This window comes from Protopterus annectens, chromosome 3.part1 (genome assembly GCF_019279795.1).
Source record: "Protopterus annectens isolate FY-2018-M chromosome 3.part1, PAN1.0, whole genome shotgun sequence".
NCBI lineage: Eukaryota > Metazoa > Chordata > Ceratodontiformes > Protopteridae > Protopterus > Protopterus annectens.
The window spans coordinates 1450840663-1450858862 of NC_056732.1; the positions used below are offsets into that span (position 1 = coordinate 1450840663).

At 39.1% G+C, this 18200-nt stretch overlaps 1 protein-coding gene across 1 annotated transcript in view; it reads right to left on the reverse strand.

Annotated features, from left to right (window-relative positions):
* The window catches only part of SLC25A40 (solute carrier family 25 member 40), a 1199913-nt gene that overhangs the window by 594011 nt on the left and 587702 nt on the right, over positions 1-18200 (reverse strand). The window contains exon 7 of the mRNA XM_044067526.1: positions 7234-7407. Coding sequence (XP_043923461.1) covers positions 7234-7407 — 174 coding nt within the window. The remainder of the gene's footprint in view (positions 1-7233; positions 7408-18200) is intronic.

Below are 18200 nucleotides of genomic sequence, written 5' to 3' on the forward strand. Positions count from 1 at the left end.
TTCGAAGTCTTCGGTAGCTGAATTCACTGGATCTGACCGACCGGCACTTGCAAACAGCTTCTGCTTCGGGCACCGCGCGGCAAGAAAGACTGAGGAAAATGGCGTCGGCTGATGCTTTTATACCCCAGACGCTCTGACGTCGGGGAAAGTGCGACATCAGCCGAGGCCAGACCCAGACATTGGAATCCGGCCGACCAAAGGGCTGCCTGAGGCAGAACAACCCATATGTTATGACTGCAGATGCATCCTTGAAGGACATCGGGGTGGTTCTCAGGAAATCAGAATTGACCACACAGAATTGATCTGACAGAATGCATCTAATAATCAGGTCTAAAATTAACATGATTCCATTGTCCCTATACTCAAATCTAGAGCTGTCAGATTATGATACATTTTTAAATATATTTACATAACGTTTAAACATTGTTTACTTATTACTTACACATTCTTTTAACAAAACAACCTCCACGATGGTATTTTTCACATATATTCTTTTATATGTATTTTTTATACTACATAGACAGTATTGATACACATTGTTTGACTACCACTGGATATATTACGTCACAATATTTGTTTAACAAGCTATTCAAACTGGTTCAAGCATACAGAATATGGTTCTGATGAAGTCTTACTGATTTTTAGGGATGAAAACATTTAACCATTTTTTTAACATTAGTTTATGTCCATTAAAAACTTCAAATCTGTACATCTGTAAACGGAGTTGGAATTTTTACTTAGATACCTGATATTTACACAAGACACTACTTTTTTTTGTGTCTTTCGGCTTTTCCCGGTTAGGGGTTGCCACAGCGGAACTCCAGTCCGCTAATAATTAGTAGTTGATTTTTACGTGCCGAGTTACCAGCCCTGATGCACAACCTTCAACAAAGGTACACCCATTCACGCATGTCTCCACGCAGAAGACGCTCTAGCTGAGAGTCGAACCAGACAGCGTCTTACTGTGAGGCGACAACGCTACCGCAGTACCACCACCGCAGATAATACATTAACCTTTTTTTTGCCTCCTTCAAGATCTGCATCCAAAATCTAAGTCTCTCCTTGTTTCTTGAACTTCCGCCAATTTCATCATCATTCTTTTCCACTTTGAATTATAAGTTTCTGCTTGTGCTATGCATAGGAGTCTTAACTGTGTAGCTCTGAAACACTCCTTCAAATCGGGTAATCCCATACTGCCCTGTTCTATTGGAAGAATCATCTTATCCCACTTCACTCTTGCAGTCTTCCCCTCCCAGATAAAATTCTTCAGCTCTTTATTAATTGCTATCCACAACTTCTCCTCTGGTTGATAAAATATGCATGACTTCTGTATAAGACTAAAGGGACTAAAACATTTTAACTGCTTAATCGTAATATCAATATCCATAAAACAGAGCTTCCAATTTCTCAGTTTTTGTATTATCTTTTTTAGTCTCTTCCCACATATCCTTAGCTGCCACACCAGAATCATTTTTAATCCACTCTGTTAACTACTTAATTTTATCATGTCCCCATAAACATGGACATTGCTGAACCAGTTGATGTGCAGGTACATAATCTATCACTATTGCCTTTATTTTAGCTTCATTAATTTTGTATCCTGAAAAGATTTTAAATTGTCTCAAAATGTTCCACAATACTAATACCCATTTTTTTTGTTTTGTCAGGTATAAAATAATATCATCTGCAAATAGAGCCAGCTTTTCTTAACCACCATACCAATTACATCCTTCAATTTCGGAGTCCCTTATTTTCTTTCCCAACGGTTCTAAATATAGTGAAAATAATGAAGGGGAAAGAGGACACCCCTGCCTGGTTCCTCTTCTCAAGCAAAAATTATCAGAGAGGACCACACCACTTTAATTTTTGCCTCCGATCCATCATATATCCTACTAATCAACCTTATCATTTTAACAGAGAATGCAAATGCTGCCATTGCCCTTGCCCATCAAGTTCCAGCTTACTCTGCCAAATGTTTTCTCTACATCAAGACCCTTCAACAATAATGGTATTTTTTCATACATTCTGCTTCCTATGGATCATCAATGTTCTGTTAATGTTGTCAAATGTTTGCCTTCCTTCCACAAAACCCCAGTGATCCAAATCTATCAATTTATGGATCATCAATGTTCTGTTAATGTTGCCAAATGTTTGCCTCCCTTCCACAAAACCCCAGTGATTCATATCTACCAATTTTGGCATTATTTTAGCCATTATAGACAGACACTTTATAATCATGGTTTAGTATTGAAATGAGCCTGTACGAGGCTGGATCTGATGGATCTTTACCCTCTTTAGGTATTACAGTTACTACTGCTTCTTCCAGGATGTTGGCACTTCTCCACCTCTTAAAATACTGTTGAACAAAACCCTCCAAAACGTTATCGGTTTTTCCCTCCTAGCTTCCAAACTTCCACAAGAATACCACCTACTGCTGGAGACTTTCCTATGGATTGGTTATCTATCACCATTTTTACCTAATCTCCTCCTATCCTAACAGTTAGTAATTGAACCTCATCTGCCGCTAACCTTGGCATACTTAATTCTTCCATAAACATTTCCAGTTGTACCCTTTCTTGATTTCCATATTTCTCTGCTTTATACAGACTTTCATAGTACTTCCAAAATATTTCTAATAGCGCTACAGGATCTCTCAACTTCCTTGTTACAGGCTCCCTAAGCTTGGCGACAGCCCTTTCTACTTTCTATTGCCCAAGGCTTTGTGCTACAGGTTTTTGTGCTCTAGTTATTAATATCAATCTTCCTAAATGCATGCATATTAGCCAGGTAATTCCTTATTTTCTGATTAGCATTCTGCAGCTGCTCCTCTTATTGTTCTGAGATTTCCATTATTCTGCAATACTTTAACATTTATCAGTACCTCTAAATAATTATTGTTACATCTTAACCATATCTCCATTTCTTTTATTTCCACCCTATTTTTACACTCCACTTCAATTTTATCCCACTCCCTAGATATATATTCAGAAAAAGTTCCATCTTCTCAAATAGCTCATGAACAATTTCCACTACTCATTCCTTAAATTCCTCTTTTCAGCAGACAGGTGGGAAAATGCTAGTGTCTCATTTTTATTTCATTACACTGCATTTTTATTTTAGTTATTATTGGTGCATGATCTAGAATAGTTATTGGGTGCATATAAAGACCTTCAATTAAATGCACATGTTCCCCTAAAAGATAAATTATGTCTAGCCTACCCAGTTTTTGTATTTAGAGGAATAATATATAAATTCACTCCCAACTCCTAGTACTGAATTCACATCTTCCATGCCAAATATTTTCATAAGTTTCTTCAAAAGTCTACCCTCCTTTGTTATACTTACCCTTCTGGGCTCCCAGACACATCTTCACTATTACAAATCAAATTACAGTCCCCATCTACAAGTAATATTTCTTGGTAAAAGCCTGTCACTTCTCCCAGAATTTTCTTAAGCTCCAATACAGCAGTTTTAGGTGGAATATAAATACATGCCATTGTAATCCTCCTCCCTTGCCCCTTAGTACAACAAATCTACCATTATTATCTTTTTTATCTTGTTCTACCACTATTGGAGTTCCTCTTGCAATTAATATAAGTGCTCCTCTTTTCCTTTCCTAGGTTTTCTGCTGGATAACCATCCTGAAAACCATTATCAAATTCCCATGTTCAGTTCTTTCCAAGTGTGTCTCCTGTAGCACAAATATTCACACTCTGTATTTTTAATATAGTTCACTACTCTTTCTTTTTTTAATTCATCTGTGACAACATTGACATTTTAAAGCAAGCATCACTGTATTAAAAAGTTATTACTCCCACCTTTTATATATAACAGTTTTTTCTTAAATGTCTAGTTTCAGTTTTTGTGTTACATTCATACACTGTTTTGGCAGGTTGAACTTTTGTATGTCATATCAATTTGAGCCTATGTCATATCTTACAAAACCTTTTCTTTTATTGAAATCCCTCAAAAAATAAACACCCCCAAATACCCCTCTAAAACCTATTAACTTAATACTGACACACAAAACTATGCACATTTTACCCACTTAATAGGAACAACTGTCCCAAACTGACAGCCACACTCACTGACTTGAGTTAACTTAAAAGAAAGGTTATCCACGCTAAGATGCATGGTGTAGCTTATGCTTCTACTAATTGCTGTCTGATTTTGTCTTACCCTTTACAGCTCTCCCAACTGGGAAAACAACTGAATGCTTTCAAAGAACATTATCTCCTAGCCATTTTTTTTTCTAGCCAATTTCTCTTTATCAGATTATCTCCATGAAGACATGAGGACCATATGCAGAATATCTACTAAGCATACATTTATTTGCTAGAAAAAAAAAAGTCTTTATAATATTCATATTCTTTTTCATTTACTTGCTTCCTCTTAAAACGTGTTACTAGATCAAGCTACGGACCTCAATCCACTCATTTCCCCATGCAAGAATGAGAAAAAACATATTAATTTTTCTTTTGTCATGCTCTTTTAACCAGTCACTGAACAAGGAGAGAGACACAAGAAGGGAGAAAGAAAAAAAAACAGGAGCACTTGTTAACAATAGTATCTCCATTACACTTAAAAACAACTGAGAACACTTTACTTTATAGCATGCAAAGAAAATCATGCACTATAAAAATAATACTGTTAAGAAACAAAAATTGTTTACTTACAGTTAACTTTCTCCCTCTTCCACCCCTCCTCTAAGTATCTTTCTGAAAATTAATGACATGAAGCAGGGCATATACTTTTGAATCCCCACAAGTTCAAAGTCCAAAAAAAGTTCAATAATTCCAGATTTTCTTTTTCTGTCACATTTCACAAATACAGTTATTGTTTTATAATCCCACATTTGTCAATTTTCAACTTATTGGTTTTATTCCTGTTCATCTCCATCTCCCAAATCCTGTATCTGCTTCATTTCCAGCATGTTGTCTATTCTTCTAGTCAACTCCATGCTCCCTTCCTTCTCTCCAGCATTTTCTATTGAAACACTGGAAAAGGTTTCACTGGTACACTCTTTCTGTGGTCTTTATTACCAGAACAACAAGTAGAATCTCCTTCTGTTTCACAGCTCACATTTTGATGGACAAACTTGTATTTCCTCTTTGGCATGTACATCATCAAAAAATATTGTCCCTCCAGGGAAGAATATTTTGAAGATAGCTGGCTACAGCAATTTGAATCTCATGCCTGCTTCTTGACACTCCATGAATAGTGGAAGAATAAATGTACTCCTCTTCTGCTTGGTGTACAATCAGTAATTATTTTCCACAAATACTGTGGTGGTGGTGCTGCGGTAGTGTTGTCGCCTCACAGTTAGACGTTGCCCATTCGATTCTCAGTTAGAGCGTCTTCTGTGTGGCGACATGCGCGAATGGGCGCTCCTTCATTGAAGGTTGTGCGCTAGGCCCGACAAGCCAGCACGCAAAACTCTACTGACAATCATTAGTGGACCGGAGTTCCGCTGTGGCGACCCCGAACCGGGAAAAGCCGAAAGACACAAACAAACTCTGCTGTCTCACACTTTTAGTACTTTGTCCTTCTGCCACAACTCCTAGTACTGGTAGGACTGCATTTTTACTACTAAAATGCCTAAGTTAATTTCTCATAGCTAGGATTGGAGCATACACACAATCTGCCATTTCAATTAACAACTCCTGCTGTGGAATGCCAGTCCAGTTGCTTATTTGTCCTTTCATAAAATTAATACAGTCTGTTCCTTCCAGCTTCTCTGGTACAACTGAAAATCTCAGGTTTTTCCTATGTGCTATGCTCTCTAACTCTATTATTTTTTGAAACATCTCTTCTTTAGCAGTCTTATATTCAGCCAGCCTTTTCTTCATTTTGGCCTCAGTTTTATCACCTCATCTGAATATTTGTTTAAAGATTCCTCCATTTTTCCAGCCTTTTGCTGTTAGAGTTGATATATTCCATCAGTGTTTCATTTATTTTAACCAGGTTTGTGTGCAGTTGTCTTATGCTTTCTTCTAGGTTACTGGAAGTTGGATCTACTTCACAAGCTTGAAGTTTCAAAACTTCGAACTACAAATGGTCAAGGCCATCAGATTGATTTTTAAAACGTCAAAATTGTAATAAAAAAAAAAAAATTGTTTACATTTTTGCAGGGGGGCAAGCCCCCTGCACCCCAAACCCCCTGCTAAATAAATATACAAACTCTGAGATTGCACTTAGGAAAATGTCAAATTTCCTGTTCCGTGCTATATGGCTATTTCCATTCAAAATGTTTGAAGTTTCAAAACTATGACCTTATGGTCTTGACTATTTGCAGTTCAAAGTTTTGAAACTTCGAGCTTGTGAAGGAAATCCACTGGAAGTCATGTCTTGAGCTTGCACTGCTTTTTACTGAACTGCAATACTTTTCCCATTCAGTATTTTTTCCTCACCTTTTGCAGCCGATTTTTCTTCAGGTCCTCTGTATTTCTTTTTCTCTCCCTGGCATTCAGGCAGTGCACTTAATAGCCAGTTAATGAAATTTACCCAGAAACACAAAAGTCCACCGGCCTTCTCTGCTGAGTTTCTGTTTTCACAATGGGAGAGCTGGAATTAAGCTGTTACTCAATGTGCAGACATCTTGGAAGTCCCACTCACTTGTTTTACTGTTGTTAGTAATTTAATATAAGATAGTTTTAGGAACTTCTTTTTCTAATGTATGTGGACTGTTACCACTATTAGTACTGTCAATAGTGCATCAGATATCACACTTACGTTTGGTGCAGGAGGCAGTGGGTTCTATTCCCATACCAAGTAGACGGACTGCTGACACTGCAGTGCAGCATAAGAGGGTTGTTATATTCCTGAGTGTGTTGTCCTTTGGATGGCATCTGTCAAAAACAGATACCCTTACCAAATTTCTCCTAGCTATATAAATACCACATCAGCTCTCTCCTGAAGAGAGGAAAACTAGCCTAGGGGGACTAACTCAGTCGACAAAGGATAAACAAATAAAAAAAAAAATACCAACTCCCTTAAATTTTCATAGAACAGCTATCAAAGATAGTTGCACAACAGTGGCCAAACTGAACCTGTTTATCATGCAGTCAGACATTTCTGAATTACATTTTACACTGGCAGCCACCACTACATTTAGTGAACACAGACAACTTTACTATAGTTCCTCTCTTCAGATATAAACTGGATTGCTAACTTCCTATACTCCTCTAAGTATAAATCATTATATGCTTTTTGTACTTAAATTTTAAAGCTCACCTGAAAAGGGAACATCTCGAAGAACAGTGGGACCCCAGCCCTTCCAAAGGGATCTCCAACCATCTTTAGCCACAGCACTGTTGATGCAATCACCAAGTTCTCTGTATGTCAGTTGACGATACTGCATTCTTGTTCTGATCAATTCTAATGGACTCACCAATGTAACAGAAACAACTAAAAATAAAAAAAAATAATTCTTTACCTTCTATTTTAGTTACAATGATAATCAAGTTTACTGTTCACTGTTACTGCAGTTTTACAAGTACAGTTTTACTGCAATACTCCAGTTACAAACTTAGAATACAGTGTGCTTCACAAATCAGCAATATGCATTTGGTCACCAGTATCAAACTGTTATACAGCAACACTCAACAATGGAATTAAACAGCAGAACAAGCCATCAACATTGCAAAATTGTTTGACATACAGTTACGTGAAGGTGCTCACCATAATCAGAGTAGACACAAATATGAAGATTGCTGCTACAGTAAAATTCCTAATATGTGGAATTAGCTGCAATCTCATCTCAGTTCTTATTGGTCTGACTTCTACAGCATTTGGATATCCCCAGAGTGGAGGCTGCCCCCCCCCCCCAACCAATCCAGGTACAACAACAGAAAGGCAAACTACAAACAGGTCAGCTGCCTTCTCCAGGGACAGGGAAAAAGATTTCTGACCCTGTACTGGGGAGGGAATGATAGCAGCCCTTGAAGGATAGCATAGCCTATTATTACAGTTTTGAGAATAACAATTGCAAAGTCCCAAAACTTGAGGAAAAATGTGGCAGCAAACATATTTTTTGTACTGTCAGCTTTACCTCTGTATCCCATCTTGCTGTATCTTGTATGAATGGTCAAATCCCATCACCTCTTTTCACAAATATGCAATTTCAGTCTTCAGAATTACAAAAGGTGCTCAACAGGACAGGCAAGCTATGCTATGATCCTGGACTGCATGCCCAGCTTGTAGTGTTTGAAGAAGGTCTGCCTCACAAATGCTCAGTGAAAAACATGTTTGAAAAAATCTGCAGTAGTGACAACTGGTTTAGCAGAATGTCCCCTCATATGGCACACTTTTCCCATGGTGGCTACTACAGAGGGTGACAGAAACAGGCATATGGATTGATTACCCAAAGTCAATGCTTTTGTTTGTATAGTGTCCGATCTCCTTTTTTCTACAGCTTTGATTTAAATAAATAAATGTGTTTGAAGGAGCTCTGAAACCACCTTAAAGATAAAGGAAGATCTGATCCTGAGAGCCACTCCATTATTACGGAAATCTGTAAAAGGTAATTTGCATGTCAGGGCTTGTAAAATATGGTGGCATGAGTACACTCAAGTATTACTGTGTCAGAAGGGTAGCATAATTATACATGTCGCAGTATGTTAACTGCTGCATTAGTGGTAACACCAGAGAAATCCACTACGTACAAACCAGCACTGGTATGACCTTCAGAGTATACTTACTCAATTATACATTTATTCAGTTGTTTACCAGGGAAGAGGCTCTGATCCCTCTGGACCATTTTCATTATCAGCCAAAGGATACATAGGCTTTTCAGATGAAATAGAACATTTTTGTAAACATCAAACATGAGAACAAGCATGCAAAATCACAAGCAAATGTTTCACTGTTGAACATATACAGTATTTGCAAAGTCATTCCAGTGTGGAGAGTATAACAGATCAAATGATATTTCCTCCCCCTCAAGGGGCAGACATCCTTTCAAGTGGATGTCAGCATGTATATGGTAAAACAGGGAGGCCTACTCATGCCTTGTTTAACTCCTCCTTGCACTGTTAGACCAAGAATTTGTACTGAGACCATACCAAGAGTTATTGAATTCACATATGTCCACCAAAAATGGCTGCCTAACTAGAAAGACCATGAAAGCTGCCACTCTAGTTACTAAATCTGACTGAGGAGTGAAGGGTGTCTGGTCAGTGAAAAAGAGAGAAAGTTAGGAGAAAGGTAACTGAATACCCACTCCAACCCTCAGGATGCTCACGCGAAATGGAAATGTGCAGAGGAAGGGAAATATTACTGCAACAGTGAACACATGTAAATATCTAAAATATCCTAACAGCTGTGCTGTCTTCACTGCAATGCTTAGTGCTGCAGTAGTGATAACACTTCTGAAGATTCTCAGAGCTTATAGGCTACTGGATATCGGTCTCAGAAAAGCTGGAGGTTGCAGCAGATCTTGTACTATGGCTGTAGCAAATCCTGCTCTGGCTGTGGAGGTAATATCCAGGGTATACTGCTCAGAGATGATGTAGTCAGATGGTCATGATCCTTTTACAGAAGGCAATACTGACTACTGTGTCTCTTGTGGACTGGGCTTTCACGTGCGATAGTACAGTCTTGCCATGAGAGGAGTAACTGAAGCAGATGCAGTGAACTTGACATTTAGAGATCATCTGTTTATTAACAGGACTGTTCTCTTTACCCTTTGCAAAGCAAATGAATAACTGGTCTGGTTTCCTTTCTTCTTCTTCTTTAGCCCTAGAAAGATAAAATCTCAGTTGCCAATGCACATTTGGGGTAAGCAGTGTCCTTTCTCTCCTTGCTGTGCAGAGCAGGACAGAACACCAGGAGATTAATGGCTTGGTTTGAGACAGATTTATGTTACCACCTTGGACATGACAGTAGGGTTGGTGTGTACTGCTGCCCTGTCCTTATGAATGATTTGAAAATGTTGTTTGCACACAAGAGTCTTACTTCCTTCTGGCAGATGTTGTTGTTTGTCTTTTTGGCTTTTCCCGGTTAGGGGTCGCCACAGTGGAACTCCAGTCCGCTAATGATTGGCAGTTGATTTTTATGGTGCAGAGGTGCCAGCCTGACGCCCAACCTTGAGCGAAGGCACGCCCATTCACGTATGTCTTTCGAACGCCACTCGACTGCAGGGAGGACATGCAGACTCCACACACAAGGCACTCTAGCCGAGAATCGAACAGGAGAACCTGTTGCTGTGAGGCAACAACGCTACCACTGCACCACCACGGCTAGCCACTAAAAAGACAGTTTCCCATGTCAGTATTCTGATGGATACACTAGCACTGGTTCAAAAGGTGATTGACTTTCTTAACACATACCCAAAGTCCCATGGTGGAATGATTATTTTATTAGGAGGCCTCAGATGTAAAGACCCCCTTAAGGAATTGCTTTACTACCAACAAGAAATAAAGGCTGCAAATGTAATTGCAGACACTTGCACCTTACAGGAGATGTAAGACAATCCTGATTTTTAAAGGTCTGAACAGGTATTTGAGGATCATGCACAGTGAAGTCCATTGTGGGTCCAGACCACCCTCTTGGGCACCAAAAGAAGATTTTTTTTAAACTTTATTAGATATGATTTTCTTGTATTTGGTTTTCTAGTGTGAAGAGTGTGGCATACCGAGAAAGGAAAATGTTAATGTGCATTTCATTTCTAATATGCTTTCATAAAAAGATGGATTCCAGAATGTTTTTCAGTATGTATCTGATGATTTGCTTCCTGCCTAATACTGGTAACTGTTGACAGGGTAAGAAATGTAAAAAAATTTGTTCTCTCTAGAAAGTTATTTTATGGGATTCAGAACATATGCCTAATGTGGAAAGCCATAAACAAGCAGTCAGGACATCTTAGCAAAATTAATGTTGTAGTGTTCATTTTTAAATGGTCCATAGTTGTTCTACGATTGTTAAAATAATGATACTTTTAATGAAAAAGTATAAAAATCCCATAATTCTGCAACATGAGGATAGAGGACCTTGACTTCCTAGTCTCTCATGTACGAGTTTCTCTTTGCAATACAGGAGATTATTATTCTCTTCTGAACTGTTTTTTGTAACATTTACTGGAACCTTAACAGTCTGGTACCATGTCTACTCAGACTTCAGAACCATTTTAGTGTATTGCTGCTTAAGATTGGCAAGTTTCCACCAGGCAAACTTCTGGTGAATCAATATGCAATTTTATAAATCTCAGCGAAGTCTAGACTCTATACAGGTAAGCTGAACTAAAACTTTCTTCATTAGTTCTGATTTTCTGATTATGAGTTGGTAAATTGTATGCATCTGGGATACTGGATGTGTGTGTAATTACTCATACTAACAGCATTAAGTTATTTAACTGTGTGCTAGCGGGGTCTAATCAATATATACAAGCCCAGAGTATCCTTGTCAAAAGGACTGTTTGTCTGTCAAAAGGGCAGAGCATCCTTCTCAGGAGTGACAGTGGGCTCTAATTAAATATACAGAAAAGAAATAGACAGGATTCCTTCATTGGGAATGTGAGTGACCCGTTGGCATGAGAGTGGGATTTTATAATGGTTGCCAGTACAAGTGGTCTAAAAGAGTCCGAATATAGGACCCCAGGCAAGTATATGTTTAATACATATGGAAGAGACAGCTAAAGTTATTTGGTAAAATGGTCTGATCTCAATAAAAATTATTAGTGCTTTACAGTTTTCGGAAAAAAAAAGGTTCTTTTTATAAGAACATTTAAGGAAGTCTAAAAATGAAACAAACAGAAGGGTAATAAGGTACTGGCTTCTTTTTGGTCAGCTTTTAATGACTGTCAAAAAGAATGTAAAAATAAGGAAAAGGAATCTGTAGTCAGAAGCTTAATATATAACTCAGCTAGATTACAGTCACAGCTTCAGGTGGCTACTAGAACAGTAACTATATTATAAAAATGTACAGAAGAGAAGTCTCACTCCTGGGGTATGTTTCTGCTAAGGCAGTTAGACAAATTATTAGTCACACAGCCAGAATCATCAGAAGACCTCCATTACCTTCTGTATCCCCTCCACCTTATGTCCCATCTGTGCCTCAAGAAGCTGACAGTTCTCCCTCTCTGACAGGGCAGGTGGAGGTGAATCTTGCAGAAACTACCATCACTTCCTCAGACACAGCCCAAGTTACTTACAGTACTTCATGTCATCCCTTTGGGTCAGTATATTTTACCAGACTCCATCAAAATCATTAATTACCCACCAAAATACCCTCAAATTAAATGTTAATGCATACAGCTAATACAGAGAAAACATGCCATCACAGACATAAACATGCAACATAACCTAAATATATGGAAAAATTTAAATGTTTGCCTAAAATAGGTTAGTCTGCAAAAACTAACACATTGAGCAAGATTGAGAACATTATTACTCAATTCCAATTGTTATAGATGGTGAGAAATATCAATGGACATCCCATGCTAAGCACTGCAGGAGAAGAGACGCACTCTGACTCTACTGACTTTGAAATACCTCCTACAAAAACGAACCCCTTATAAAAAGTTCAAAATCCAGCAGCAGCTAAAGACAGCACCGCTGACCCTACTATAAAAGAGAAGTAGTCCATTGACTACAGTGGATTTTCAAACCACTGTATATTCTCCCCTCCTACTCAAACACATTTGGTAAGATATGCAAAAATCTTAGCAGGGCAAGTACAATTCTAAAACCCTACTATTGAAGGCCTGAGAACAGTATTAAAAGGCTCAATTCCTCCTGATAATTTTAGGAAAGTATGTGATAAACAACAAAGACGATAACATTCTGAAACGCACAGATGATAGATTTCTAGCTACTAGAAATAGCCTCTTAAAAGCCATTGCCACAACATGCCCCCCAACCTAACTGGGCAAGAATAAACACTATTTGCAGAAACATAATGAATATTGAGATGCATATTTGCAATGCATGACAAAGGTGTTTGAAGCCTTCTCTGGACATCCAGAGCCTGAAGAAGGTGCAACAGCCAGTGGGTTGTCAGCAGCTTTTGCAGAGGGTTTGTTACCACCAATACAAGAACAGATTAAAAAGGGTTGTTTGAAATGGCCAAGTTTAGGCAGTCATGAAATTGAACATGTAGCAAATAATATACTTAGGGAAGAAAAAGAACAAAAAAAAAAAATGAGCAGATATTCAGCTCCAACAGTTCAAGACCAACTCCCGAGGGTGAAGAAGGGGAAGATGAAATCATGGAGGAAGATTCTGCTTTTTTTTTTTCAGCACACCCCAGGAAAGGATCAGCAAAATTATTATGCCCCTGATTAACCACCATCACCACAAGGTGCACTACATTCAAACGCTTGTTTTAATTGAAATCAAACTGGTCACTGGTTCATAGGTTGATACTAGGCTATCTGCTCTAGGGCATTTACAGGCCTAGCCAGAGTGTGTTTGGCTTTCACCACCCTTTTAGATTAGTTGACTGTGCCTCTGTATAGTAGGTCACAGAAGGTAGCCCTTTTAAGGTTAGTTTACTGTACCTCTGTCAAGCAGAGACACAGAAGAGATCCCAGGGGTAAACTTACGATCTCCCATCCACTCGTCAAGATTTCTCTTGAAGAGGGTCAGTGAGGGGCTCTGCCTAACATGGATTGGGATTTTGTTCCAGAGTGAGGGGAGCCTCTGGGATATGAATCTGTCCCTCCAGCATGTCCTATTTATTTCTGTGCTGAGGTTCAAGTCCCTGGAGCATGTAGCTCTAAGGGATTTGGATTTCCTGAGGTGAAGCATGTCCATTAATTCTGGGTTGGACATGGCTTTATACGTCAGACACAGATCGCCTCTGAGTAGGCGGTACGCAACTGAGTAGAGCTGAAGTTTCTTTAGCCGAGCTGCATAGGGTATCTGTTTGAGCCCCTTGATCCTCTTGGTGAGGTACTTTTGGGGTCTTTCCAGTTGCTGCAGGTGTCGGGTAAGGTACATCCCAAATGGGGCATTGTATTCAATTATGGGCCTGATAAGTGATGAGTAGAGGGGCACAATGACCTCTCTTGATCTAGATGTGAATCCTTTCATGATAAGGTGGGCTATATAGAAGGCCTTTCTAACCACTTTGGCAACGTGATTGTCAAAGGAGAGATTGCTATCTACTTGGGTCCCCAAGTCCCTAATTACTTCTTCCGTACTTAATGGATTACCACCTATGTGGTAATTTGTGGGCACTTTGTTTTTCCCCAAAGGGGATGACTATGCACTTTTTGGCATTTAGCTTTAGGCCATGGCTCTTCCACCAGTTATCTGTCTCTGTGAGACCCTTTTGGAGGATGCTTGTGTCAGCCGGAGAGTCGATTACGGCATTCAGTTTGCAGTCATCTGTGAACTTGGTCAGCCATAGTCCACCCATGTTAGCCTGTACCTCTGAGAAATATGTACCGAACAAGAGAGGTCCCAGGACTGAGCCTTGGGGGACGCCACTTGTAACTGGTTTAGAGTCTGACATGGCACCTGCTATTCTGACCATGTGGGTTCTATCCCTGAGCCAGTTTGCAACCCATCTTGTGACATAGGGGTTGATATTTAAGCTGGTGAGCTTACTTATGATGCCCGAGTGGGGTACTGTGTAGAAGGCTTTTGCGAGGTCCAGGTAGGCTGTGTGGACTACCTTCCCTTCATCTATGGCTTTGGTAACTATTTCAAAGAAGTCGACTAGGTTCAAGAGGCAAGATCTGCCCTTAAAGCCAAATTGGGTAGGATACAGTGTCTGGAGGTTCCCAATGTCTTTGTTTATGATTTCCATGATGATACGCTCCATAGCTTTGCAGACCAGGCTTATAGGGCGATAGTTTTCGGGGTCTGTTGTGGCACCACCTTTGTGGAGTGGGGCCACTGTTGCTGTACGCCATTCCTTGGGTACATATCCTGTAGTAAGGCTGAGCTTGAATAGTGACTTTATATGAGGGTTTAGTTCTTCTTGGAGCTCATGTAAGACGCAGCCCGGGACACCGTCTGGTCCCATTGATGCTGTGTTTTTGCTTTGGAGAGGGCAGCTCTCACCTGTGCATCTGTGATCTCAGGAAGGCTACACTCTGTTGGGATAGATATTTGCTCTTTTGGGGGGGAAGTTTGCACTGAACATTTCTGCCAAGATGTTGGCAATGTCTGTGGGTTCAGTGTATTTTTTGTCATTTTGCACTAACTCAGAGCATATCTGGGAGTTGCCTCCCAGGTTTTTGACATAACTAAAGAAGGCCTTGTGATTACCTTTAGTGTCTTGTGAAATTTTGTCTTTCGAAGCTGGCCTTAGATGATTTTATGAGGGATCGTAGTTTCTTGCTAGTACTAATCAGAGACACCTTCCCTTTTTGGGATTTTGCTCTATCATGTAGTAGCTTTCTCCTTCTGTTGTATAGCTTATTTATGGCTGGGGTCCACCAGACAGAGTGCTAGGCCAGAGCCAGGTAAAATGCAATTTTAAGAAAACTGATTTTAAATTAAGTGCAACACAGGAAATAAAGTAAACAGGCTCTAGATGTGTTCTAAATACTGTTTCTAATACAGATATCAACTTTAGCAAGCCGGAAAATGCCGAAAAGTAGGCGGCAAAGCAGTAATTTTAAACAAAAAATCAGAAGAAAGTATCTCAAAAGTGGCTCCTTTCTTCTCTCAGCGTTTCCTCCCCTTGGTAGGTGCTTCAGCAAAAACTATCAAGCCTGGAAAGATGCCAAAACCATGAGGCTGCAGGGTTTTAAGAGAGAGAGAGATCAAGGAGTTTGGAATTGACCCAAAATGGCCAATAAAACTACAGCTTCTAGACAGTAACCACTCCTACAGGGATAGGCAGGCTGCTCAGTGTTAACCACTGCCACTGGTGAACACAGAGACTTCCCTTTAGCCCAAACAAGCACAGGCCTCCAAGAAACTTACAAACAGTTCAGAACAGCAAATATGTAACTGAACTTTCTAAAATTTCAGAAAGTGGGAAAAAAGCAAGATTTTTATTTTTTTTAGTTTAAAGGTAACAGATATACACAAGTAGCAAAATAGTCAGAACAGTGCAGTAAATGACCCCACACTTGAGTGCTAGGCCAGAGTCAGGTAAAATGCAATTTTAAGAAAACTGATTTTAAATTAAGTGCAACACAAGAAATGCAGTCAACAGGCTCTAGATGTGTTCTAAATACTGTTTCTAATACAGATATCAACATTAGCAAGCCGGAAAAAGCCGAAAAGTAGGCGGCAAAGCAGTAATTTTAAACAAAAAATCAGAAGAAAATACTTAAAATCTCAAAAGTGGCTCCTTTCTTCTCAGCGTTTTCTCCCCTTGGTAGGTGCGTCAGCAACAACTATGTCCATTATCTGAACAGCAAGCAAGTTCGCCAAATGTTCAAATACCACAGCAACCTGAGAGAAACCTTTCTACATCGAACAATGCAGACTTGTTGGGACACCCATATGTAAGAACAATAGTTATCTCCATTGGTACATGTTGATCAAGATGATCCCTTTGTTAATGTTACAACGCAAAATACATCTATTCAGTTTCCGGTTATTACAGGAGCTACTAGATCTAGGATTATTTCAGCAAATGCTGAACTTCTTCCACTTTCTGAACATATGATTCAGGATGTAGGCATGTCAAGAGTTCCTTTAGACTACCCAGAAACTAAACCTGTTCCTATTCAAATTGGTCTGCTAAACGTTCAGCATGCTTTTATTGTAGGAAATTCAACACCTTTAATCTGTCAGGCAGAGATTTACTGTGAAAACTACTTACTGCTAACCTGATGGTGTATTTCTAGATGTTCCTAATGAATCCTTAGTATTATGTCTACAGATGAAGATGCCCTTTTTGCTATTATAACAGAGCAAATGAACAAAATGCTGATGAGGAGGAATTAAATATTATTCCTCCGCAGATCTGGACTACCCATGAAAATGAGTTAGGGCTCATGATAGACACAGAACCCATGCATGCAACACTAAAACTTTGTGAGTAGAAACAGAGAAGGGAACTGAACTTATTTCTGTATTATTACAACAAAGGTATCATTGTCCCAACTTGCTGCCCTTGTAACCAAGAAAAAGTACATATAAGGCTTGTACAAGATTTATATGCAGTGAATGCTGCTGTAGTACCAACATTTCCAGTTGTTGCTAATCCTGCAACAATACCGAATTCAAATCCTTCAGAAGCCACAGCCTTCTCAGAGACAGATATTTCATCTGCTTTCTTTTCTATTTCTATGCATTCAGATAGCCAATATTTGTTTACATTTACTTAGAGAACAGCAGTACATTTGGACTTGACTACCACAAGGGTATGAAGAACCTCCCACCATTTTCTCTGGGGAAATGAAGAAATAGACAAGATCAAGTTTCCTTGTGGGTCTACTTTGATTCAATAAGTAGATTATTTGCTTTTAGCTTCAAATACTGCACATGGCTGCAGACAAGAATATTTTTTCTTTTGAATCAGATGGGATTCAAGGTTAATGCAGTAATGGAAATTGCAGGTTCAATACTTGGGACATCTTATTTCAGAAGGTGCCAAACAGATTTTGCCCTTCTGTACTGCTGTGATCCAAACTATACCATGCCCTACTACTTTGATGCAGTTCTGGATTTCTAACTATGCAGAAGTAGTGAAACCTATGTTAGCATTATTAAACAAAGATACCCCTGAATCTCTACCCTTGCACGGCTGTCATGAAGAAGCTTTTGTGCAACTGAAAACATTACTTTTAAACCCTCTTGCACTTGGGGTGCTACATTATTCTACAACATTTTTCCCATTTTGCAGTGGAAGAAATAAAATAGCATTAGGATTTTTATCACAACATAGAAATTATGGTTTTATACCTGTTGCTTATTGTACAGTAGGAATCTAGATCCTACAGCTGTCGCCCTCCCCACTGTCTTAGGGCGGTGAAACTGACGGCAAGCTTAACAGCCTTGGCGGCTGCACTAACTCAGGCAAGAGACTTGCACTGACAGTTATGTATTCTGCAGAAGCTTTGTTATTGAAGACTAAAACTCAATACATGCAGCACAATTGTCTAAATATGAATTGTCTTTACTTAAAAAAACCTTTTTATATATTCTTCGATATCCACCACTTAACCCTGTATCTTTAATCTCTACAGCAGATGGACAGCCTCACGATTGTGCAGTTATAACTGACACTGAGCTTTCTACTAGATTATATTTGAAGAATGTGTCTTTACAGAATCTAGACTTAATTCTTTT